The sequence below is a fragment of the Oryctolagus cuniculus genome, chromosome 2, assembly GCF_051225735.1.
Source record: "Oryctolagus cuniculus isolate XC-2025 breed Fujian yellow rabbit chromosome 2, ASM5122573v1, whole genome shotgun sequence".
Classification (NCBI taxonomy): Eukaryota; Metazoa; Chordata; class Mammalia; order Lagomorpha; family Leporidae; genus Oryctolagus; species Oryctolagus cuniculus.
Genome location: NC_142868.1, coordinates 76,929,059 through 76,955,306, shown reverse-complemented (window position 1 = coordinate 76,955,306; position 26,248 = coordinate 76,929,059). Strand labels below are relative to the sequence as shown.

At 36.8% G+C, this 26,248-nt stretch overlaps 1 protein-coding gene across 8 annotated transcripts in view; it reads left to right on the top strand.

Annotated features, from left to right (window-relative positions):
* The window catches only part of TUSC3 (tumor suppressor candidate 3), a 214,047-nt gene that overhangs the window by 167,665 nt on the left and 20,134 nt on the right, over positions 1-26,248 (top strand). For all 8 annotated transcript variants that reach the window (XM_070068482.2, XM_070068481.2, XM_070068484.2 and 5 more), the window contains one exon: positions 14,140-14,203. In XM_070068482.2, coding sequence (XP_069924583.1) covers positions 14,140-14,203 — 64 coding nt within the window. The remainder of the gene's footprint in view (positions 1-14,139; positions 14,204-26,248) is intronic.

Below are 26,248 nucleotides of genomic sequence, written 5' to 3'. Positions count from 1 at the left end.
AAGGTTGCGTTATTGACGGAAGCATGAGGTCTGGCAAAGATAAATTAGTTTGTGTAGAGAGTATTGGCATTTATTCACAAAGCTTCATTTTAGTTTGTTAGGAAAGTATGTGGGGTTTTAAAGTAGAAATATCTAAGATGCACTAACTCCTTAAAATGTGAATGTAGACCTGGCTGGGAAGGTGTCTGTCATGTGGCAGAGCTGCTGAGTTTTAAGGGTGTGTATATTCCAAAGTAAAAAAAAGTTAAAAGACACAATAACTTATTTTAAAATCATATGTTCCCAATTGTTCTATATTCATATTACTAGCTATTCTGCAAGATATCTTCTGTTTACTATAAATTTGGACTTTAAGTATTTACTAATCATTATATTATAGTTATTGTCTCCTTTTGCATAAAAATACGTAGGAAACAAGAATATATTTCTTTCAAATATGGGAGAGTTGTTCAAAAGTTTCACGCAAAATGCATATTAAGAAAAAAGTAGCCAGCGCCGTGGCTCAATAGGTTAATCCTCCACCTGCGGCACTGGTACACCAGGTTCTAGTCCCGGTCAGGGCACCGGATTCTATCCCGGTTGCTCCTCTACCAGGCTAGCTCTCTGCTGTGCTTTTCCTGGTCTCCCATGGGGTGCAGGGCCCAAGCACCTGGGTCATCCTCCACTGCACTCCCTGGCCATAGCAGAGAGCTGGCCTGGAAGAGGGGGAACCGGGACAGAATCCGGCGCCCCAACCGGGACTAGAACCCGGTGTGCCGGCGCCGCAAGGTGGAGGATTAGCCTAGTGAGCCACGGTGCCGGCTACATTTATTGTTTTCAAGGTAACATTTTAGCTTATATTATAGTCAAAGGCTTAACAGCTCTACCAAATAAAAAGTTCAAAAATAGCTATTCTGAATATAAATCATGGCAATGTTTCCCTCAGTACCCTCCTATTATGGTTCCGCACGTGATTCAGAATAAAATGTAAGACTTCACCAACACATTGATCCCTTAACTGTTCCTTGAACATATTTTTACTCAGGCTTTTGAACTGGCAACTATTCAGTCTGCCTTGTATAAACTTTTCTTCATATAAGTGTTACTATCTAGCATACTATGTTCAAGTTTCTGCTCAAATTCCAAAGACTCTGTGTTTATATTGACCCTGACCCCACTTCCCCATTTAAATTTCTACCAGGGCCCACTCTCTTCCCTTATTATTTTTTTTATAATACTAGATTTTCTTCCACCAGAAACTTTTCATTTAAGGAATACAAAGTTCATGCATTTCATAAATACAACTTTGGGAACATAGTCGTCCTACTGTACTCACCCCACTTCTTCTTCACATTGTTATCTTTTTACTAAGATCTATTTTAAATTAGCTTTATAATACATACAATTAACTCTGTGCTAAATAAGGAGTTCAACATATAATATGAAAAAAATGTTGCTCAACAGTGGAGATAAGGGCTGTTCAAAGTCATTGCATTTCAAAGTGTCAATTTATTTCTACAGATTACCTTTTAGGTGCTCTATTAGTTATCACAGATCAGAGAGAACATATGGTATTTGTCCTTTTAGTACTGGCTTATTTCACTAAGTATGTTTTCCAGTTTCATCCATTTTGCAAATGACAGGGTTTCATTTTTCACTTTTCATTGTAGAATTCCAAGGTGCACATATCCCCATAGTTTCTTCTCTAGTCTTCAGTAGATGGCATTTGGATTGATTCCATAAATTAGCTATTGTGAATTGAGCTGCAGCAAATATGGGAGTAGAAGTAAATCTTTCATAGGCTGATTTAATTTCCCTTGGTAAATTCCCAGGAATGGAATGTTTGGATCATATATACAGACCCATATATTGGGTCTATATACAGACCTATATACAGACCCATATGTTGGGTTGTTTTATAGTATCCAATAAGTCTCCAACACTGTTTTTTAGTTTTCTAATTTCTTCTTTTATTGGTCTGACTGTAAAATTTTGAGAGGTTTGTCTCGTACCTCAGATACTCTTTCTTCTGCCTCACGAGTCTGTTGTTAAGGCTTTTCACATTTCTATTCTGCTGAATACTTCAGTTCCAATATTTCATTTTGATTTCTTGAAGATCTTAATTTCTTGGGAGAAATTTTCTTTGATTTCATGTACGGATTTCATTAGTCCATGGATTAGCTTCTTATTACTTCTAAATAATCCCACTGTGTTTTATTTAATTCCACTTCTGTGATATCTTCACATTCTAGTATTGAAGTGTATTCTTTTGGGGGAGTCATGTTATCTTCCTTATTCTTGTTTCTTGAATTGCTGCGTTTATTATTAGGCATTTGTGGAGATACTTGTTGTTCCACCATCTTGAAAACCTCTCCACAATTTCACCTTATTTTGTTTAAGATTTACTTATTTCGGTTACCTAGAAAGAAGGAGAAAGATGAAAAAGCTGGAAGGGGAGAGAGAGTGGGAGGGAAGGAGAGAGAGAGAGAGAGGGAAAGAGGGAGGGAGGGAGAGAAAGGGGGAGGGAGGGAGAGAGAGATGGAGGATAGGAGAGAGGAAAGGAAAGAGAAAGGGAGGAAAGGTGAGAGAGAGAGAGTGAAGGAGGAAAGGAGGGAGAGAGAGGGAGGGAGGGAGGAAAGGGAAGAGAGGGAGGGAGGGAGGGAGGAAAGGGAAGAGAGAGAGGGAGGGAGTCAAGGGGGGAGAGAGAGGGAGGGAGGGAGGAAAGGGAAGAGAGAGAGGGAGGGAGGGAGGGAAGGAGCAAAGGAGAGAGAGAGAAAGAAAGAGAGGGAAAGAGAGAGAGTGAAAGCGAGAAAGAGAAAGAGAGAGAGAGAGAAAGAAGGAAGGAAAGAAAGAAAGAAAGAATTTCTTCCATCCTCTGGCCATGACAGCTGGGGCTGTGCCAGGCCCAAGTCAGGAGCCAGGAACTTCCTTGGGAGCTCCCATGTTGGGGGCAGGGTCCCAAACACGTGGGCCAACTTCTGCTCTCCAAGCAATTAATGGGAAGCTGGATTGGAAGTTGGGCAGCAGTGACAGGACGCGGTGCCCATATGTGGAGCCAGAGTTGCAGGCATCCACCCTACCTGCTGTGTCACTACGGTGGCCTCTCCACACTCCTGATCTTCTGCTTTGCTCCACTTCTTCTTTTCATACAACGCTTTGAAATAGTATAAATACAGCAGATTTTATATGATATACATACACATATGCATATATATGTGTGTATATATATGTTGGTTTTGTTTATTTTGCCATGCTTGAAAAATGTAGATTAGACCCAAGAGGCCATAGGTATTTGCCTTGTTCACTATTTTATTTCAAATGCCAAGGAATTTGCCTGTCACACATTAGACACTCGGTAAATATTTTTGGAGTAAATAAATAGAACAGCAATAGCTAATGCTCATTGAAGACTTAGTTAATGTAATTTTCTAAAAACATGAAAGTATTATAACAACTCTAAAAATGATTCTCTTAAATCCCTGCCTTACAGGTGAGGAAAGTGAACATTAAATTAAATAAGGTGCCCAATTCCACACAGCTAGCATTAAAACTCAGTAGCCTGATTTGGCACAAGAGCTCCTAATCATTAAGATCTAGGACTTTTGTTGAAGCTGATGGTTGTGTTCAGCTTCATAAAGTTTTACTGTATTAGAAGCACAAGTTGTTATGATCCTGTTATATATGTTATTTGCTAGATGATTTTTCTTATATCTGAATTCACATTAATACTGCACTGATTCAAAATAAAGATAAATGTTAATTTGTAACCTTCAAGTAGCAAGTTTAAAGAAATAGAAAATTAGACCTAGGAACTCAATTGCCAGATTAGCAGGCTCAATTGGTTTTATTCCAGTCAGAAGGCCAAAGAAGCTGTAGTCCTGTCAACCATATTATATGTGTGTAATATCTGAATCGTTATCAGTGTCATTTTCATTTCTTAGACAGGTTTCATTTGTCACACTGCTATCCTATATTTCACATTAAATGTCAAGATAAAGTCTGTAGTGTCCCAAGATTTAGAGGCACTGAGTCCCCTGACTTGCTCATCAGAATGCAGTGGTCCTGGAAATACGATGAAAATGGATGAGACTGGGTTTCTGAAGCAGTTGACATTAGTTGAACTTTAGGGGAAGTGACCAAAAATGAGAAGTTTCTAAAGTGCACTAATGCTATCTAAAGTACTGAAAAAGAAGAATTGCCATAGCAGTCAGGTAATATAGTGGTTCTCAAACAGTAAATATTTTGCTCAAATTATGATCAGCTAGGGAATGACAATAATAATTACAATCCAAATACTGATCAAAGGACCACATAATAGATACTTTTGAAGGTTCACTGTTAAAGAATAATTGCCTGTCCACTCACGGTGCATGTCTCCCAGTGGATATACTTACGGATAAAATTATCAAGGCTCTATCTTGTGACTGCTCAGAGCTTTATATGAAAAAGACTGTGCTTAAAAAAAAAAAAACACAGTAATTCTTATTTGTTATTTAAGCACATTTTATGTACTTTGCTGGATAATAGCATCTTTTTATCTTTTAGGTGCCCCATAAATACAGAAAAGGATCTGTATTAGGAAAATGGATTATAGGTATTAATTATCTTTCCTGGGAGGAAGCATCAAGTGTACTGGCAAAGCTAGATTAGATCTCCCTAATGCAGTTTTTAGACTAATAGCAAATGCAAAATGTTTGCTGCTATGAAAAGAATAACTTTATTTTAAACTTGGAATGATGTAAATTTTAAACTTCATTAGTTTTCTGTCCCTGCATTTATATTTACAATTATGAATATAATAATGATATGAAAATTTTACTCTTCCATGTTAGTTACTTTTTTCCCCAGGATAAAAAGATTGCATAAAAGCAAACTTTTGATTCTATTATACTTTTCATATATACCTGATATGAAAGAGATACAAAAGCATTTGCATTAGATTTTTCTATTCATTCTCACTAACTTAACAACTATACAGATAGATTTTAAAGAATAATGAAGAATATAACAATGTTTCATTTTGAAATTTTTATCACATGAGTTATGAAAGAAGATTCTATGAAAGTAATTATCCTGTGCATTTCATGTTTTCTTTTGTTGCTGAATAAAGTGAAATCTGTAAGTCTAGAAATGTGTTGTTTTCACTGAAACACTAATTACTTAAATTACTTGGAAGGTAAGTCATAGGACAGCTTTTTGTTTTACACGTGAAGGAAGCTTTGCCTTATTATGTTGTCATATTTTTATTCTCAACCTTTATTTTAGGGAGAGTAGAATACAAGTTGTTCTGATTGGTTCCATTATCAGTTTTGTGGAAAAACTAAGAACTGCCTCCCCAAACACAGTGTATTCCCAGTAGCCATCCCGCTGGTGTCTGGGGCTTGCTGTTGTTTCACATTACTTTAGCAGTATTGCAGTAGTGCACTCTGTGTTCTTTTTTGGGAGACCTTTCATGGAGGGACAGTTGCAATGAGCCATTTGAACATATTCTTCTCAGAATTGCCTTAGTATTGATTGGGATTTTTTTGTTATTCTGTTCCTTTATCTTTTTTTCCATCCTTCTTTTATCTCTTAAAAGTTAATAAACTGCAAATCTTAGTGATACTATAATTCAGAAAAGATAGTTCTCCACTTTAATTTCAGTACCAACAACTTCTGTGGAGAAGAATCTGAATAAAGTCCAAGTAACCCTTTCCCATCTTGGAGCCACCAACTCTGTGGACCTTGCTCAAGTCCCTGATCAGGAGGTGTCATCTTCCTCCCTCTACGCTGATTTGGTTCTTCCATTTCCAGTATCTGAATTTCTGTCTGTCTGCCTGTAATTTTTTTTTTTACCTTTTATTTAATATAAATTTTCAAAGTACAGCTTATGGATTACAATGGCTTCCCCCCACCATAACTTCCCTCCCACCCGCAGCCATCCCATCTCCCGCTCCCTCTCCCATCCCATTCACATCAAGATTCATTTTCAATTATCTTTATATACAGAAGATCAATTTAGTATATATTAAGTAAAGATTTCAACAGTTTGCACCCACAGAGAAACACAAAGTGTAAAGTACTGTTTGATTACTAGTTATAGCATTGATTCACATAGTACAACACATTAAGGACAGAGATCCTACATGGGGAGTAAGTGCACAGTGACTCCTCTTGTTGACTTAACAATTGACACTCTTGTTTATGGTGTCAGTAATCACATTAGGCTCTTGTCATGAGTTGCTAGGGCTATGGAAGCCTTTTGAGTTCACCAACTCCGATCTTATTTAGACAAGGTCATAGTCAAAGTGGAAGTTCTCTCCTCCCTTCAGAGAAGGGTACCTCCTTCTTTGATGGCCCGTTCTTTCCCCTGGGATCTCACAGAGATCTTTCATTTAGGTCTTGTCTTGTCTTGTCTTTTCTTTTTTTTTTTTTTTTTTTTTTTTTTTTTTTGCCAGAGTGTCTTGACTTTCCATGCCTATAATACTCTCATGGCTTTTTAGCCAGATCTGAATGCCTTAAGGGCTGATTCCAAGGCTAGATGCTGTTTTAGGACATCTGCTATTCTATGAGTCTGCTGTGTATCGCACTTCCCATGTTGGATCGTTCTCTCCTTTTTTAATTCTATCAGTTAGTATTAGCAGTCAGTAGACTTGTTTATGTGATCCCTTTCACTCTTAATCCTATCATGATCAATTATGAACTGAAACTGATCACTTGGACTAGTGAGATGGCATTGGTACATTCCACCTTGATGGGATTGAATTGGAATCCCCAGGCATGTTTCTAACTACTGTTTGGGGCAAGTCCAACTGAGCATGTGCCAAACTGTACATCTCTCCCTCTCTTATTCCCACTCTTAAATTTAACAGGGATCATTTTTCAGTTAACTTTAAACACCTAAAAATAATTGTGTGTTAATTAAAGAGTTCAACCAATAGTATTAAGTGGAACAAAAAAAATACTAAAAGGGATAAAGTATTAAGTTGTTCCACGGCATTCAGGACAAGGGCTGATCAAGTCACTGTGTCTCATAGTTTCCATCTCACTTCAACAGGTTTCTTTTTTGGTGCTTGGTTAGTTGTCACCGATCAGGGAGAACATGCTATTTTTCTCTTTAGTACTGGCTTATTTCACTCAGCAGATCAATCAGTGTAATACACCACATTAACAAACTGCAGAAAAACCATATGATTATCTCAATAGATGCAGAGAAGGCTTTTGATAAAGTGCAACACCTTTCATGATGAAAACTCTAAGAAAATTGGGTATAGAAGGAACATTCCTTACTACAATCAAAGCAATTTATGAAAAACCCATGACCAACATCCTATTGAATGGGGAAAAGTTGGAAGCATTTCCACTGAGATCTGGTACCAGACAGGGATGCCCACTCTCATCACTGCTATTCAATATAGTTCTGGAAGTTCTAGCCAGAGCTATTAGGCAAGAAAAAGAAATTAAAGGGACACAAATTGGGAGGGAAGAACTCAAACTATCCCTCTTTGCAGATGATATGATTCTTTATTTAGGGGATCCAAAGAACTCTACTAAGAGACTATTGGAACTCATAGAAGAGTTTGGCAAAGTAGCAGGATATAAAATCAGTGCACAAAAATCAACAGCCTTTGTATACACAGGCAATGTCATGGCTGAGAAAGAACTTCTAAGATCAATCCCATTCACAATAGCTACAAAAACAATCAAATACCTTGGAATAAACTTAACCAAGGACATTAAAGATCTCTACGATGAGAATTGCAAAATCTAAAATAAATAGAAGAGGTTACCAAAAAATGGAAAAATCTTCCATGCTCATGGATTAGAAGAATCAACATCATCAAAATGTCCATTCTCCCAAAAGCAACTTATAGATTCAATGCAATACCAATCAAAATACCAAAGACATTCTTCTCAGATCTGGCAAAAATGATGCTGAACTTCATATGGAGGCACAGGTTAAAATAATGTAGTTTCTTCTGCTGTTTGGCTCAGTTTTCTGCCAACACTCTATATTATTGGCTTATATCCATAGAATATTACAGTTCTACAGTTGAATTATCTTTTCTTGTTTTAAAAATATTTTAAAATAGGAATATTTTTGTAATATTCCTTATTATTTAGAAAAACAATCCCTTTATTATTTAAAAGAATAGAAAAAGTTCTTACTAGCCGGATTTTTTTCTTTGCATATACATTTTCCCCAAAGGCTTTTATGGATTTCACTCTGCCCCTTTAAGTACAGCCTTCTGCAAAATATAGCTATGGCTGCAGCTCACAGCTGTAAAACTTTCTTGTCCTACTGAAGAACTATTGTCTGGGAATCTCCATATATAGAATCTGAGATTTTTCTTTCTTAAATCAAGTACCTCAGGTCAGTCCCATGTACTGAATTTTTGAGAATTCTTTTGTGAACCACTGATTTATAGGTTGAACAATCAATGTTGTTAATTTCAAATAGACTTCAGGGAGGTCTGTGGAGTTAGGACTGAACCAGGTAAATATTTCACACTCCACAAAAGACCATGCAGGAAGGTTTAGTTAGAATTGGGATAAGATATATCCCTAAAATTTCAGGTAACAGGAGAGTGCTAATTTACTGCTAGCAACTGACAGTGATAAATACTTTGGCAAGTAATCAAGGCTTGTCACTATTTTTATGAAGCACCATTTTATTTCATATCACAATTGTGATTTTTTTTTTTAGTTTAAGACAAATATTTAATGAAATGCTTACAAACTTCAAGCACAATATACATGCAGCCTCTAGGGAATGAAATAGCAGTGTCTTCTGTCACAATGGATTTATGTCTATTCTTTCGGGCAAATACAGAAGGGCTGGGCCTAGCATTTTATGATCTTACATCTGCCATTTGGTGTAGCAGCCTAGGAAGAGCTAAAGCTGCCTTAGCGAGGTTGTGTAGTTTGATACATACAAATTAATTATCAAGAAATAGATGAATCTCTTATTAGAATGCCAGAATGAGATTTCAGCTCGTTTTGTGTAGTTTCAGTGGTGAACTAACATACTTTCTTCTACTACCGCTTATAGAATTTTTACTCTCCCTTCCTTCTTCCTCCCCGGCCTTTCTTTCATGCTCTTTTTGTTTCTTTTTAATAAAGACAATCAGTTGGTTCCATTCCAAAGGATTATATATGCATGGTGTAGTTCAGTGAGATTTTCATAGTATAACTTCAAGCATTCTGTGAATGCTAACAACTAAGTCACATCGGCTGTCTTAACAATTGAAAACTTATCTTTCTCTGGACAATAGTGTTCCAAGAAAGAAACTTAAAAGGAAATGATAGGGAAAGGTTATTTCATTTTTGGATTCTGGGTATCTTTACAGACAAAGAATACACAGGACTAGAGAATTATTTGTACTGATCCATTTTTAAATAGTTTCTCATTTACTTAGAATTGCTTGATGGTGTGGACTAAATTCTGTTCCATTGAAATTCAGATGTGTCAGCCTTCATCTCCAGTGTAACTGCATTTGGAAACAGGGTCTTTAGGAGGTATTCAGGTCAACTAAGTTCGTAAGGTACAGATCTGATCCAACATAATTCAGAAGCCTTATGAGTATGCATACACACACACACACATACACAGGTGTGTACTCAGAGAATGGTCAGTCAGAAGTCAGCTGTCTGTGTCCAAGTGGGAAATCTTTACCAAACACAATTCCTACTGGCATCTTAATCTTGAACTTTCAATTCCCAAAACACGCATGTTGCTGAACACCACCACAAACTAATTGGAGGCGTTGCCATAGAAACCCCGAACCTGGGTCCACTTGTCCAACGCACAGAAAGCCAATCACTGACATCTGTGTGGATGGAATAAAGTACTGTTTATTGCAAAATACCGAGCAAGGAGCTGGGCAGCTATTGCGTAATTCCCTGGACTCCATGAAGAGTTAGGAGTGAAGAGTCTTACAGAGTGAAAATAAGGCCCCATAGGTGTGTTAGCATCCCCTGTCCAGTTTTCTGGTTCTGTAGGTTGTTTCATGACCTTTCTTTACCTGGTGGGTGGTGATGTGCTCTTTGGGTAACGTATGATGGCCAGATGGGCTTCAGTAGTTCCTGGGGGTGGTTGGTTGATACATGTGAGTGGTAGTTACCCTCTGTCCTGACCTAGAATCCCCTTGTCTGGACCTGGAATTCCCTTAAACAAACCCATTTGACAGTACTGGCTGACAAGGTTTTCATCTACTGGAGAAGCAAATGACTTTTTGATTGTGGTGATTACAAACTCAGGGGGCCAGGTGCATCACTCCCTCAGTTCACTGAATTCCTTTTGGTAAAGGGCAGACAATAGGACGACTTGAGCAAAGGGAGACAGCCCAGAGACTGGGTTCTGCCTTCACGTTACAGTGATTAAGCCTCAGTGAGAAAATAAATCTGATGTTTAAGGCATTCAGTCAATGGATGTTCTTATGATAGTCCAATCAAACTAACGGCATGAGAAAAATAATTGCTTATATCACACACACACACACACACACAACAGATCTCATTTAAATATGTTTTATTTATTTAGGAATGCTAGACTTTTCTAATGGAAAATCTTAAATAGTTAAGTTGAATTTGAAAGACAAATATATTTGATTATGAGCCTTACAGCAACAACAACCCTTTTGATTTCTTGAAGTTGTCAAAATATGATTTTCATTCTATTTTTATGTTGACAGTAACTTTGTACAATAATGATTTCTGTATTCACAAAAACTTACGTGCTAGAAAACTGCCAGTTTATAACTTAAAAGATTTTCTTAAATTTCAGATATCCTTTGCCCTTGTACTGAAAAGTAGTGAATAGGGGACTGAAATAGGCTAAAAGAATAGACAGAATTTACATGTCACTTAATACTGATTTGAAAACAAATGAAAAATTGAGAAAGAATTAATTCACATAGATAGTGAAAGATAATCCCAGCAGTATTTTCTCTAGCTTTGACAAGCTCTTGGTTCATTTTGCAGTCATGTATTTTAAAATGAAAGCAGAAGTTCTCAAAAGTGCTTTTAAGAATTTGACCTTGAACTGGAGACAAATAGTCATTGGGCAACATTGAAAAATATCAGATCTTGGGGCCAGTGCTGAAGCGTAGCGCGTAAAGCCACCGCCTGTGCTGCTGGCATCCCATGTGGGTGCCAATTTGAGTCCCGGCTCCTCCACTTCTGATCCAGCTCTCTGCTGTGGCCCAGGTCCTTGGGCCCCTGCATCTGCGTGGGACACCCGGAAAAAGCTCTTGGCTTTCCCGATCGGCTCCGCTTTGGCCATTGCAGCCACTTGGGGAGTGAACCAGTGGATGGAAGAAATGTCTGTCTGTCTGCCTCTCCTCTGTCTGTGTTCAAATAAATAAATATTTTTAAAAAGTTCAGATCTTAAATTACTTCATTTTCCAACTTATTTATGTTAACAGTTATCCTTTTTTTGAATAAATTACATTTGTTATTTCATCTTTTTGACAAAGTTGTTTCAGATAATACAGAAAAGCTAGAGAACAGTTCAGTGAGCAAATGTCGGTTTAACAGTTTTTAACATTTTGCTGTATCTGCTTCCTATGTAAGTATTATACACTCACACACACACACACAATGTTCTAAAGCAAGGTGGATATATTAATATAGGTTAATGTGGAATTAATTATAAAAGTTACAGTGTGTGGGGCCAGTGCTGTGGCACAGTGGATTAATGTCCTGGCCTGGGGCGCCAGCATCTCATATGGGCACGGTTCTAGTCCAGGCTGCTGCTCTTCCAATCCAGCTCTCTGCTATGGCCTGGGAAAACATTAGAAGATGGCCCACGTCCTGTGGCACCTGCACCCATGTGGGAGACCTGGAGGAAGCTCCTGGCTCCTGGTTTTGGATTGGCACAGCTCTGGCCATTACGGACAGTTGGGGAGTGAACCATCGGATGGAAGACCCCTCCCTCCCTCCCTCCCTCTCTCTCTTCTCTCTCTCCTCTCTGTGTGTAACTCAAATAAATAAATAATTTTTATTAAAAAAATTACAGTGTGAGAGAGGGCATAGTGTTTAATATCTATAATCCAAATAATTTGGCAAACATACACAATAACTTGCACAAAGGAAAACAAACCACACTTTTAAAAGGGATCAAAATCAGCTGGCACTGCGGCTCACTAGGCTAATCCTCTGCTTGCGGTGCCGGCACCCCGGGTTCTAGTCCCAGTTGGCATGTCGGATTCTGTCCCGGCTGCTCCTCTTCCAGTCCAGCTCTCAGCTGTGGCCCTGGGAAGGCATTGGAGGATGGTCCAAGTGCTTGGGCCCTGCACCTGCATGGGAGACCAGGAGGAAGCACCTGGCTGCTGGCTTCAGATTGGCGTAGCTCAGGCCATAGTGGCCATTTGTGGGGTGAACCAATGGAAGGAAGACCTCTCTCTCTCTAACTCTGCCTGTCAAAAAAAAAATCAAAATCAGTTGCAACTCTTGATATTAATATAAATGCATTTTAATTTTTTGAGTATAGAATTTCTCTTAAATATATGTCACCATGTATTTTATGAATGAATAAGTGAGAAATAATAATTAAAGTACTTTTGTCTATAAAAGAGCTAATTCCTAATTTATATATCAATAAAAATTTAAAAATTTTTAAGTTGACATGATGCCACCAATGGAAAATTTCACATGTGGTGTCATGTGGCAAGTCATAATCAAATTGTAGTTGCACTAGAAATACTATATAAAATTACTTTCAGGATATGTGTATAAGGTGAATTAGGGTACGTCAGAAATTTCATGGAACATAGAATCAAAAATCTACATTTATATTGATGCAAAAAATTTGAAATCCATGAATATGAGAAGCTATGCATGCATTTAAATTTAAATTTTCTTGCATTAAAAACAAACATCCCATCAAAGTAGGTCAGAGGGAATGATTTTATGGCTTCTAGTTAAATACTCTTTTCCTTTTAAACACTCCTAATTTTAGCTGGATTTATTGTCAGAAGCAAAGGGAAATGCTGAAAATGAGACTACTTTGATTAGTAAGAAAAACAAAGAAAAATGTTGAGAGGATCATATTAGTCCTTACAAATGGTACAGTTATGCATCTAAGGGCTGCAAAAGTTGAAGCCAGCATTTTGTATTGTGAAGTGTTACATTTTTCTCAAGTTTTTTATAAATGGAAGGTCTTGAGAAGGACTTTTATTTTTAAAATAACGGTAAAGCAGCTAATTTTCCTAAGAGTGATTAACAGTAGAAATGCTTTGGGGCAGCCGGCGCCGCAGCTCACTAGGCTAATCCTCCGCCTTGCGGCGCCGGCACACCGGGTTCTAGTCCCGGTCGGGGTGCCAGATTCTGTCCCGGTTGCCCCTCTTCCAGGCCAGCTTTATGCTGTGGCCCGGGAGTGCAGTGGAGGATGACCCAGGTGCTTGGGCCCTGCATCCCATGGGAGACCAGGAAAAGCACCTGGCTCCTACAGCGCACAGGCCGTGGTGGCCATTGGAGGGTGAACCAGTGGCAAAAGGAAGACCTTTCTCTCTGTCTCTCTCTCTCTCACTGTCCACTCTGCCTGTCAAAAAAAAAAAAAAAAAAAAAAAAAAGGAAATACTTTGGGGATTATTTAGAAGAATATTCTAGCAGATATTTGTGTCAAATTGTATATAATCAAATAACATCAACTATAAATATAACTCTTCCTAGGTATAGAAAAATAATATTTCCAAGCATAAAAACTGTTTCAGTAATTAGATTTTGAAAAAAGTTAAGTGATCAAATGAAATGTATACATGTTTACAGTTAATTTCTGACTTTTAAAACTGGTAAATTGAAAAGTGATTTTACATTTGGCCATTTTTGACTTATTTTTAAGACTGAGGAATTGGGAAAATTATTTGCTCTGGTTGATACCATACGCTGTTAAGTACAATGCTGTACTTAACACTAGAAGAATAGCATTATCTATGTGTATATGTATACAGTAAGTTCTTTAAGGTATGTTGTTAACTTCTGATATTAAGTTTTTCTCTACAGTTTACTATGATATCAACCATCATTTTCATCTATTTCACATTAACTGATACTCAAAAAATTATAAATGAGATCTTAAACAGTGGTAAAATCTACTTATTATTTTCATGACATAAAACCATCAAATAATGATGTCTTTTTCCCCGATTGTAATGTTTATTTCCTTGTCTTCTTTTGTAGAGCTATATTCATGGGAGCAGCCAGGCTCAGTTTGTGGCAGAGTCGCACATCATTCTGGTACTGAGTATCCTTTAAATACTGATGAACTGAAAAGGGCAAACCCAAGCTCATGCTATCAAGTTGATTTTTCCTCTTGCAGCAAATAGCAAGAATTTTAAAAAACATTACATTTTAAGCTTTATAATATTGCTGATTTTCTTTTACCTATGCTAATTATTCCTAGTTTGTTATGCATTTGTTATGTTGAATCATTAACAGACTCAAGGTTTCTCTTTTGTATTGCTGTTGAATTTCAGAGTATTGCTTTTATTGTGCATTGATTGACTTTGGCTTGATTTTTTTTTGTGATGTTTATATAGTTTTCCCTTCTAGCTTCTTAAAAAATGATATATAAATAGTTACATAAAAAAGGAATTATCTTAATCTTGTCATCCTTGAATATGTAAATCAGAAATGGAAGGGTTAGGATGGAAAGCTCTCTTTGAAACCTTCCAAATTTAGTGTTATGAGGGAGATCATATGGTGAAATTTGTGATTTGGGGTTTGGAGAGCAAAGCAGAAGAGAGCAGAGCAAGCAGGTGAAGTTTTAGTATCTAGCAGAAGAGAGCAGAGCAAACAGGTGAGGTTTCAATATCTAACTGAATATTCTTACAGTGAAGTAAAATTAATGTTTCAGAAAAAATAGATGTATTTAAGAAGAACAATTGTGTGTGTATGTGTGTGTGCTTTGTTAAAATTGGAAGTTGAATTTATAGTGTGTTGCTGGCACACACTGAATTAGTATCAGAATTTAAAGGGTACTTACAGTATCACATAAAATATAATTATGATGCTTAGTAAGATTCATATTATGATGATCTAATGAAGACCAAATTTCTCAATATTTTATGTAATGATGGTTATAAATCTTTAACAGTCTCACACTTCAGATAGGCCAAACCCTCATTTTATAGGTAGGAAAATTAGAATCCACAAACTTTGGTGACTTGCCTTAGTTTAGGAAAATTGGGATTTGAATTCAGTTTTCTCATCCAAGGTCTGTTGATTGTACAGGCATTTAGCATTTTCTGTAATACTGACTTTGAAAGATTTTACCTGTTTGTGCATCACAGGTGAGGAAGTTAAATAAGTGCGATTACATTTACAGGAATATCTTCTCCTTGTTAAAAGATAAGGATGAAACAATGTATTTTTATTATTAAGTGTATATATGCCCTAAAATATATTTATCTTAAAGCAAATGATAAGAAACACAAATTGTTGCAGGTGAGTTTTTAGCTCTCATTTACATATTGTGGTTTCCTTTATGTCCTCTTCCCCCCACCCCCCGAACTTGTTTCAATCTGTGGTAGAGCATTTTAGCAGTATTCTTTATTCAAAGCAGCAAATCTATTAAAGCACATCAGGAATACCTAGCAAAAGCAATGAAAAGCTGTGTTGAGACCATCATTCCATTGTACGGCAGGAATTCTCCAAGGTTTCATTTCATGGATCATTGACATCAAGCTGAGATTTAGAATGCAAAGAAATTTTGCAAGCAGTATGAAGCCTTTGATACAGACTTTAGTAGTAATACATAAAAGGATTAAAATGACTATTCTATTTATGCTACCTAATTATATGTTGCTTCATTTCTGCTATATTGTCTTTATTTTAGAGATAGCTGTCACAGACAAAGAGAAAAATTCTTTTAAATGGTAGAATCATAAATATTAGTAAAAGTTTAAAAGAAGTTATTTCAAAATAATTTATTTTACTTTTCAGAGTCTACTGATTTTTTTTAACTTACTACATTTGTTTTTGTTAATTCACATGTGTCTTTTTCCCCTCAGTGCATAAAAATAGTAGATTGTAGATGGTTACTTTTTGTTTTCTCTGGAGAATATTACTACCTTTTTGTTTTCCCCTTCTAATTTAGTGAGATCATTAGATGCAGTTGGTATATACAAATAAACAAAAATACCTAAGAGAACAGAGGGAATAATTTGGTGTGATAGGTTATAGATTCATATCTGCTATGATTAAGGCTTTTCTCTTTATCAGTACCTTTTTATTTTCTCAGTAGCTTATCTAGGGGGAAAAGAAGAATCTGTTTGAAAAAGGAATGAGAAATGTTATAATTTAAACATGCAATATATGTGAACCATCATCTAGTAGCATATAATGCTTTGTGTTTTCCCTAATAAAAAGTTTATTATCAATTTCTTTTTATTCAGTCATATATTTTCAGCACCTGATACAAACATGAATATAGCTGTTTATAAAAAGTGACAATATTTATAATCCAATGACATATGCCATGATCATTGCATGCAAAGGAAGCAGTAAGAGAGAAGGGAAACTAAATGCCTAGAGAGTTGACTATTAGCTAGTCTAAAAATGTAAAAAGAAATTTTGGAGAAGCAGAGTAAGTGAGAAATGGTCTTCCAATGGAAGGTATAATAGGTACAAAAGAGTAAATGGAGAGTAAGTATTCTTTAATTATAGAAATGTAAGAATTTCATGTAGGCTAACATACAATACAAATTATAGATTTTTGAAAATTCCTTAGGCCAGATAATGAAAACCTTGCTAAGCGATTTGAACTTTATAAAGGTAACAGTTGTACTGCAGTTGATAGGACAATTCCATATATTTGGAATTGGTTAGCCCTGAGGGGCTTCATAAGTTTGGCTTTAGAAAGGGAAATAGTGTCATGTATATCTCAACCCTGTTTAAGCAACAGAAAGTCAATGGGAATTTGCTCTAGTAGCAATGCTAAGGATAAAGTGGAAGAAAGAGAGCAGTGGAAGTGGGAGGCACTGGCAATTGTCCTGATGCTAGAGGATAGACCTAAACTAAGGTAACAGGTGAATGACCAAGTCACTGTTGAAGGGAGGAATTAGCCAAGCTTGATAGTAGATGTCACCAACAGGGTTCAAGAAAAGGAATCAAGATGACTGAAGTTCAGGTAGTTTTGGGGAGGTAGCTTAATAATCACATTTAAAAATAATGGGAGTAATCATTTAGTTCCTATTGTATTCTTAAAGCATTAATGGCAGGCGCCATGGCTCACTTGGCTGATCCTCCTCCGCCTGTGGCGCTGGCACCCCGGGTTCTAGTCTTGGTTGGGGTGCCGGGTTCTAGTCCCGGTTGCTCCTCTTCCAGTCCAGCTCTCTGCTGTGGCCCAGGAAGGCAGTGGAGGATGGCCCAAGTGCTTGGGCCCTGCACCCCATGGGAGACCAGGAGGAAGCACCTGGCTCCTGGCTTCAGATCAGCGTAGCGCACCGGCCTTAGCGGCTATTTTGGGGGTGAACCAACGGAAGGAAGACCTTTCTCTCTGTCTCTCTCAGTGTCTGTAACTCTTTCTCTCTCACTAACTCTGCCTGGCAAAAAAAAAAAAAAAAAGTTCAGGTGTCCAAAAATCCATAATATTCAGGCTTAATGCACATGGATCCTAACTGGAATGTTATTAACATGCAAATGTACAATGAAAACCATAATATCTTGATAGGTTTATGAAATTTATTAATATGGACTTATATAAAAACACTTTATAAAAGTTCCTGTAGTATAAAATTTGAACTTAGTGGTCAGATAAAAAGAAGGTAAAATTTGAGCTTAGTGATCAAATGATAAATTTAAGTTAGGTATGTTTTTTATTACAGAATCTTATTAAAACTCAAATCTTCATATCTAAATTAGGTAAATTAAAATAAGCTATGTGTGTACACACATACCACATTTTATTTATCCATTCATCTGACAAGGGGCACTTTGATTCCATATTTTGGCTATTTTGGACAGTGCTGCTGTAAACACAGTGGAGCAGGTATACAATGAGTTCATGTCTTTTCAGTATATACACATTACTGGGATTGCTACATCATATGGCAGATCTATTTCTACTTTAAAAAAACCAGTCTCCATACTGTTTTCCACTGTGACCACACTGATTGACATTCCCATCAACAGTGTTTGAGATTTCCCTTTCTCCACATCCTCACTAGCATCTGTGCTTTCTGACTTTTTGGATAATAGCCATTCTGTCAGGGGTGAGAGGACATCTCATGGTTTTTATTTGCATTTTCCTGAATGCAAGTTATATTCAGTGTTTTTCATATGTCTGTTGGACCTTTGTATTTTTTCATTTGAGTAATTTCTGTTCTGGTCCTTTGCCAGTAGATTGTTTTATATTATATATTATATAAACAATATTATTGTTATTTGCCTATAAAAATAAAATTCTATAATTTGTAGCGAAGTGGTTGAAACTGGAGGACATGATACTGAGTAAAATAAGCCTGACACAGAAAGCTAGATACCACATGTTCTGCCTTATATGCGGGAGCTGAAATTTAAAAATAGAAATTCTTTCAGTTCTGTGGCATATAGAATATTTTGTCAAACTTTGTTGTAAATATTTTTCTGGCATATTAATAGGAATTATATACTACTATGTAATAGTAAAGATTTGTTTTAAAATCAAAGCTGACTTTATATGAGTGAAGAGGATCTTTTAAGAAAAAATTATTTTTATGTAGTTGAAAGAGAGAGAGGTAATGAGAGAGAGAGGACAGAGATCTTCATCTGCTGATTCACTCCACAAATGGCTGCAGGGCCAGAGCTGGGCCAGATAGAAGCCAGAAGCCAGGAGCTTCATCCTGGTCTCCTACATGGGTGCAAGGGCCCAAGCACTTGGGCTATCTTCCTCTGCTGCCTTCTGGGCACATGAGCAGGGAGCTGGATCAGAAGTGGAGCAGCTGGGACTCAAACTGGCACCCATATGGGATGCCAGTAACACAGGTGGTGGCTTTACCTGATAATTTGATTGTTGTTTATAGCCCTTCCCTGTCTTCACACCTGGTTATCATCTTTTCACTTTTTATTTCTTGAACTCTTTTATTTAGTAGAGCCATTAGGCATTGTTTATAATGTAAATTTAAAACAGCTGTCTCATAAAAATAAAATAAATGATATGTCTTCTGAACACAGTAAACTAGACATGTAATTGCAAGTAGTGATTCCTTTTCATAGAAGTTACCTTCTTTTCACATTAGTGAAATATTTTCAAAGTGTGTATCTTACAATGTTACCTAAAATCTAATTGTTACTGCCAGAAGACTAAGGGGTGAGTAAACTAACGCCATTTATCCTATTCAAAATTCCACCCATACCAAATAATGGTGAGCCGTCCTTTCATCATAGAAAGCAAGGTCTCCGCTGAATTCATCAAGAATCCTGTGTGCCAGTGGACACAGGACACATGATACTAGGATCAGCTTCATTGTCAATTATGTAAGAATTCCCTTAGTCCCCTACTTCCTTTAAGTTCTCGGATCTTAAAAAGGTGACATGAAATAAATACCAGCTGGAATTAAAAGTTTAGTTATAAGAGCAAAGACCATTAATGCATATAGTGAAATAAGTCAGTCCCAGAAAGACAAATGTCATGTTTCCCTACTTGGAGGTAACTTGTATACAGAATACATATGAATGCATATAAATGAAATTGACACTTTGAGATTTGATTATTGTCTATAGCCCTTGTCTATACTCCTGAGTAACAGTGATTTTTCTACCTACTATTTGCTGAATTATTTATTTAGTGCAAAGTTAAGCTTGTGATTATAAAGTAAATTGAAAGAATGTTATTGTAAAAATTAAAAGAAAAATAAGAAGGGGAGGAGGAGGCAGGGTAGCATGAAGGGATGGGGGAGGATAAGGTAGGAAGTATCATTATGTTCTTAAAATTCTATATATGAAATGCATGAAGTGTGTTTCCTTTATATAAAGTGATAAAAAATAGTATTTATATTCAAAGATTGGCTTGCTGCTTCTAGGAGAAACATTTTTCCATTTATTATGAAAGAATATGAGTTTATGTTTTTTATAGTCTGTGTATATAGAACAAATGTTTATTCTGATGTGTCATATCCAAGGAGAAACATACTATTGGAGAAAATTTATGATGGATACAAGTTAAAGATAGGTTTAGATTAAATCACTTTAAACCTTCTATAATATGCCCCAAATTTTTTCAACATCTGTTCTCATTTATCTTTAAATAGATAAAATCTTAATTCCCTTCCTGAGAGCAACGGTAACTTTATCATGTGTAATTTGGAAAGTATTATAAATATATTTTAAAAATTTTTAGTTCAGTAGGATGCTCAGTGCCTCTGGGTATTATATATAATTATATAAATTCTATTTTATTTGTGATCTTGTCAATATTTTGAATATTAATCAGTAGGGAAGTTGATAGGATCAGAAAAAAACTACAGTATTCACAGTAAAGTTTTATTCAATACAAATAAGCAAAGTAACACATTAAACTAGACCAGAACTGTGTGTCTATGGGACAAGGTAGAGTCCCATCAGATGCTCTGTTTTAATGTTAGGACACTTCCATAAGCCATGGTTCTATGGCTGTACTCCGTAATCTAGCAGCGAAGAATATGTTATTCCATCGTTAGAAGTAAAAGATTTTCAGATTTGCACTGATAGACTGGGTTATTCAGCCTTCCACCCAGTGAAACAGTACTTTCTGTCAACTCTGAGAGATGATCTCTAACATCATTCCCAACCTAAAGTTTATGTTTGTATCAGTTTATATCACAAATGCCATTTCCCCTAAATGATCAGTGTTGTGGAGGCTCTCTTTTAGCTGATTCAATGGAACTGAAGGCCTCTAAGAGTTGAGCATCATTTAGTTTAAGAAGTATCCGTAAATAAAAGAGAAGGTAGGTTTAGTGAGGTCAAAGCTATTTTAATTGTCTTAATTACAGCCAACAGGCTTAAAATAGTCCTACTACTTTTTTCCTTGGTGAAACCTAGAAAATTAATTTGCGTGAGAAAAGGTTTCAGGAAGGGGTGATATGTATATAGTACTGACTCTGCTGCTTTCTAACCACACGTTGACCTGTGGGCTGGTATATACCAGTGTCTTGTAATCTCTTTGCTTTAAAATTCTTACATCAGGGTTGTATATGAAAGGGTTTACTAAATATTTGCTGTCATTTATTTTCAACTAAGAATAAAGCTGAATTCCTGTCAGCCCTAACTGTGTAGTTTTCTGGCATTGGCAAAGTAGGACTGCTGTAGGACAAATCCAACCTGCCCACTGCTTTTGTCAACACAGCCGTAGCTGTTCACTCTTTCAATTTCTATGACCATTTTTACCCTACAGCAGCAGAGTTGAGTAGAGGAACAGTATGTCATTTACAGATGAAAATATTTCCTTTCTGACCCTTGAGAGAAAAAATTTAAAACTTCTGGCCTGTACGAAAGCAAACAAAACTCCACAACTTTATTTTTCCCCAAAACAGCTGCTATTACCTAAAAAGAGAAAGCATTCATTGAAGAGGCTGGCAGACGCCGAGAGCTCCCTTCTACTCATCTATTCCCCAGATGTTGGCAGCCTCTGATGTTGGGCCAAGATGAAGCCAAGAGCCAGGAAACCAAAATCTATCCAAGTCTCCTAGATGGGCATCAGTGACTCAGCCACTTGGGCCATCACCCACAGCCTCCCTCGGTGTGCATTTCCAGTCAGTTTGAATTAGGAGTGGAGCCAGAATTCTGACCCAGGCACTCCCCTCCCGTGTGGGAGATGAGCATCTTGCCTGTAATCTTCTCAGGCACATGTCCCTGTGCCCTCCCCCTTCCAACTGTTGCTATCCTCATTTCTCTACAAGCGGTTCTCTGTGTTTGTTTTGTAGAAAGGTAAGGTTAGGTCTTAATAAACATTTGACCTGAGGATGAAATTACCTTCCTCTGCTGTTAAGAACCTTTGTCAGATTCGTTTTATATGGTTAGTTAATCTGTTCCATATGAGAGGATTTCAAGAAGTTGTGGAAAATGGACTTAAGATAATTATAGTACAATCAATTAGAAATCAATGCATAACCTACATTTTCCAGGAACTTTTTTTTTTTTTATTTGACAGGTAGAGTTATAGACAGAGACAGAAAGAAAGGTCTTCCTTCCATTGGTTCACTCCCCAAATGGCTGCCACAGCTGGCGCTGTGCCCATCCAAAGCCAGGAGCCAGGTACCTCCTCCTGGTCTCCCATGCGGGTGCAGGCACCCAGGTACTTGGGCCACAGCAGAGAGCTGGACTGGAAGAGGAGCACCGGGAAGAGAACCCGGCACCCATATGGGATGCCGGCGCCGCAGGCGGAGGATTAACCGAGTGAGCCAGCACCGGCCTCCAGGAACTTTTTTAAGACCCCGTTTATGTAGGGATTAAAGTTTTGCACGAAAATTAACTTAGTTTTTATTTCCATTTCCCACAAGCTTTTTGAAGTATCCTCATAAATGTACCAAAAATTAGTTGCACATTTACATCTTTAACTTTCCATTATTTTCTTTATTTTTTGAGATAACATACTTCTGATTTACATTGTAATCAAAGATGTAATATTTCACTAAATAAAGAGTTCAACAAATAAAAGGACTGTAGAGGAACAGGAAAATAGGCAAGGGCTATAAACAAAAATCGAATGAGAAGATGTTAAATCATTAAAACTATAGAGGTATATAATTATTAAAAATGTGAATTGTAATTGAAGCAAAACTGATGCGTTTTACCATAAATTCATCTACAAACAGTTTTGCATGTAGATTACCTTTCTTGTTTATATTTTGTCTTATTTGGTGATAATTTCATAGCAGTAGAGTTCCTGCACGTACTCCTAAACCTGCTCCTAGCACATATAGTCAGTGATAACTGAAGATCTCTTTGAGATTCTGTCATGCTGAATCCTCACAGATTTCTCAGACTTGAGGTTTTTATTCCTCTTTCTGCCTTATTAATTTAAGATAATAAGATGGTGCATATTATTTATTGCATAATTTGAAAATTTCTACAATATTTTTACATTTGCTCCCAACAAAAACCAATACATTATAAGACTTTGATTCAAAGCAACAAGAAATATAATGATCTAAAAATCATAATACAGTTAAAACAGCAGTTTTATGAATAATTTGAAAATTGATTTGCAAAATTACTCATTTTTGCAGTAAAATTTTTAATGCTGTTTGCCTTGTAGGAGTTTAATGCTTAGCATAAAGATATTTGATGCTAAAATTGAACTACTTTTTGTTCTCTTACTAAACTTCATTATTTTCATCTAACCCTGATATCATCCTGTGTTATCTCTTTTATGCCTTTTTTTTTTTTTTTTTGGTTGGCACCTTTTACTCACCAGCTCGGTAATTTTGAGCAAGTTTTAGGCGGTAAAGGTAGAGATACTGAGGTAGAGGAGTACCTTCCTGGTGGAAGAACAGTCTGGACAAGAGTGGGAGCAAACTAGGATAAGCAGTAGGTCTGAATGCACATTATGTGTGACTGTGAGGCTATATTGAGGTATTTAGATTTACTCAGAGTGAGATGAAGAGCTACTCGAGTGTTCTGGATAGGAGAATGACATTATATGGCTTACTAAAATGTAGTAACGACAAAGCTAGAGAATGTTTTTAAGTCCTAGGGGGTAAGAATGAATTTCTTGAGAAGCAACAAACAAAATTCATGAAAGAAAAGATTAATAAGATTAGCCACATTAAAATTAAAGTCTTTTCTATAAAACAGCTTGAAAACAAAATATAAATTACTCCTACATGGGCCTATATACAACCGTTAAATCAGTTCATAACCAGAAAAAAATGAAAAATGCCATACAAATTAATAACAAAAGCAGGTCGGCTTGTGAGAAAATGAACAAAAGAAAGCAAGCAGCATACAAAACATGCAGCAAAAATGTAGAATGAACATACCAAAGGTTGGCAATGTCCAATGCAGAGCTGTTTATACAAACCCCTCTGTGTCTGCAGAATGGAAGAGAAATGGGAACTCTTAAATTGTTCATTTTAAAGATCAACATGATTGTAACTAACTAGTTTGAAAATACCCATACCTAACCTCTCAAAAATTGTGCCTCTTGATATAGAAACAACTGCACATCTACTTAAGGAGGCATGTAAAACAATATTATTTGCAGGGATTTTTGTAATTGGAAACATTTGGATACAACTTACATGTCGTTAAAGCAAAAAAAATCATCTTATGAAAAGCATTGTAGCTTTTTTATCTGTCTTCTGATTTGTGTGGAATTCAAATGAGAAGCACATAGTTACCCTTAGTTTTCAACATTGTGATAATTCAGAGTGAGCAGTAAAAACTGAATGACAGTACATTGACGGGTATATTACACTTAAGTGACTAATATACCTTTTCTTGAGATCGTGTCTGTTTGTAAGCACATACATATATTTGTATACATGTATGTTTATATGTATATAAAAATTGACCCTAATAGTTTTACATTTTGACATACGTTACAATTTTCAGACATTTTATTTCATAAACTTTGTTTTACCTAGTATAGAAATAGTGCCACTCTTCCCATGATTTTTATTTTAATTTTTTTTAAGATTTTATTTGAGAGGTAGAGTTACAGACAGTGAGAGCAAGAGGGAGAGAGAGTCTTCCTTCCGTTAGTTCACTCCCCAAATGGCTGCAACGGCCCGAGCTACACCGATCCAAAGCCAGGCATCAGGTGCTTCTTCCCAGTCTCCCATGGTGGGTGTAGGGGCCCAAGCACTAGGGCCATCCTCTGCTGGTTTTCCAGGCCACAGCAGAGAGCTGGATCAGAAGAGGAGCAGCCGGGACTAGAACCCTGCACCCATATATGGGATGCCAGTGCTGTAGGCGGAGGATTAACCTGTGCCTCGGGCACTGCCCCCCTCCCGTGATTTTTATTAATAGACCTGAGAGAGCTCTCTAGTAGATGGAGTAATAAATAGAATACATTTTTTCACATCTATACATCAGTGCCTTTTTAAGTGCCATTCATGTTTTGAATATTTTTAGAAATGCATTTTGTCATAGGTAAAAGGATCTAGAATTTTGTATGAATTACAAATAAATGTGTTTATTTAAGTGTATAGATTAAAAATTCCTTAATATAAAAGAATATTTCAGAAAAAGATTAAGGGGGAATCCCAATAGCTCTTTAAGGCTCTACAACGATCACATCTGTTTGCTCCAAAAAACAAGGTTAAGCAATAGAAATGTACCTGTGAGCAGATTTAGTGATCTAAGTTTTTAATGCTGTTTCCCTCATTTTATTTTTTTTTTTTTTGACAGGCAGAGTGGACAGTGAGAGAGAGAGAGACAGAGAGAGAAAGGTCTTCCTTTTTTGCCGTTGGTTCACCCTCCAATGGCCGCCGCTGCAGCCGGCGCACCGCGCTGATCCTGGCAGGAGCCAGGAGCCAGGTGCTTTTCCTGGTCTCCCATGGGGTGCAGGGCCCAAGCACCTGGGCCATCCTCCACTGCACTCCCTGGCCATAGCAGAGAGCTGGCCTGGAAGAGGGGCAACCGGGACAGAATCCGGCGCCCCAACCGGGACTCGAACCCGGTGTGCCGGCGCCGCAAGGTGGAGGATTAGCCTATTGAGCCACGGCGCCGGCTCGTTTCCCTCATTTTATTAACAATGTCCTATGACTGTGAACTTGGAGGGGGGATAATAAGTAGATTTGCCTAAACACTTTACTAATAGTGAATCCTTCAAGTCCACAGACTCATTATCATACTGGCACTAATAGTAGTTGTTCTATGAAAAAATCCTTTTCTGGTCATTGCTATACAGTTGAACCCAGAAATTCACTAATTAAATTTGGTCTTAACACTGTGTGGTAATGTTGGGGAGTGTATTTTTCTCTTGTATGCATTACAATCAAAGTAAAATTATAATATTATATAGATCAGTTTTAAAATTAGTTGTATAGAAGTTTGCAAATGCCTAACTAGAAAAACAAGGCATATATTATTTACCATATATTATTTATCAAAAATTGGATGAAATGGTCAAGAACATACAAATATATTATAATCAGAAATTTGATGATACAGTTATGAAAAGAGCCTCAGTTGAGAAATACTTATACTGAATTTGATAGACCTCTGTATAGTATCATAGACAGGCCCCTACAATATCCTTTTAGCTTCTGCTATCAGCGGTAGAAAGCACTTAGGAATAGCCTGTTGTTTGTACACATATAACAATAGAAGCAAGTATAAAGAAATTTTAATAAAACTGAGCAGAGAAAATTCTGGGTTATATTTT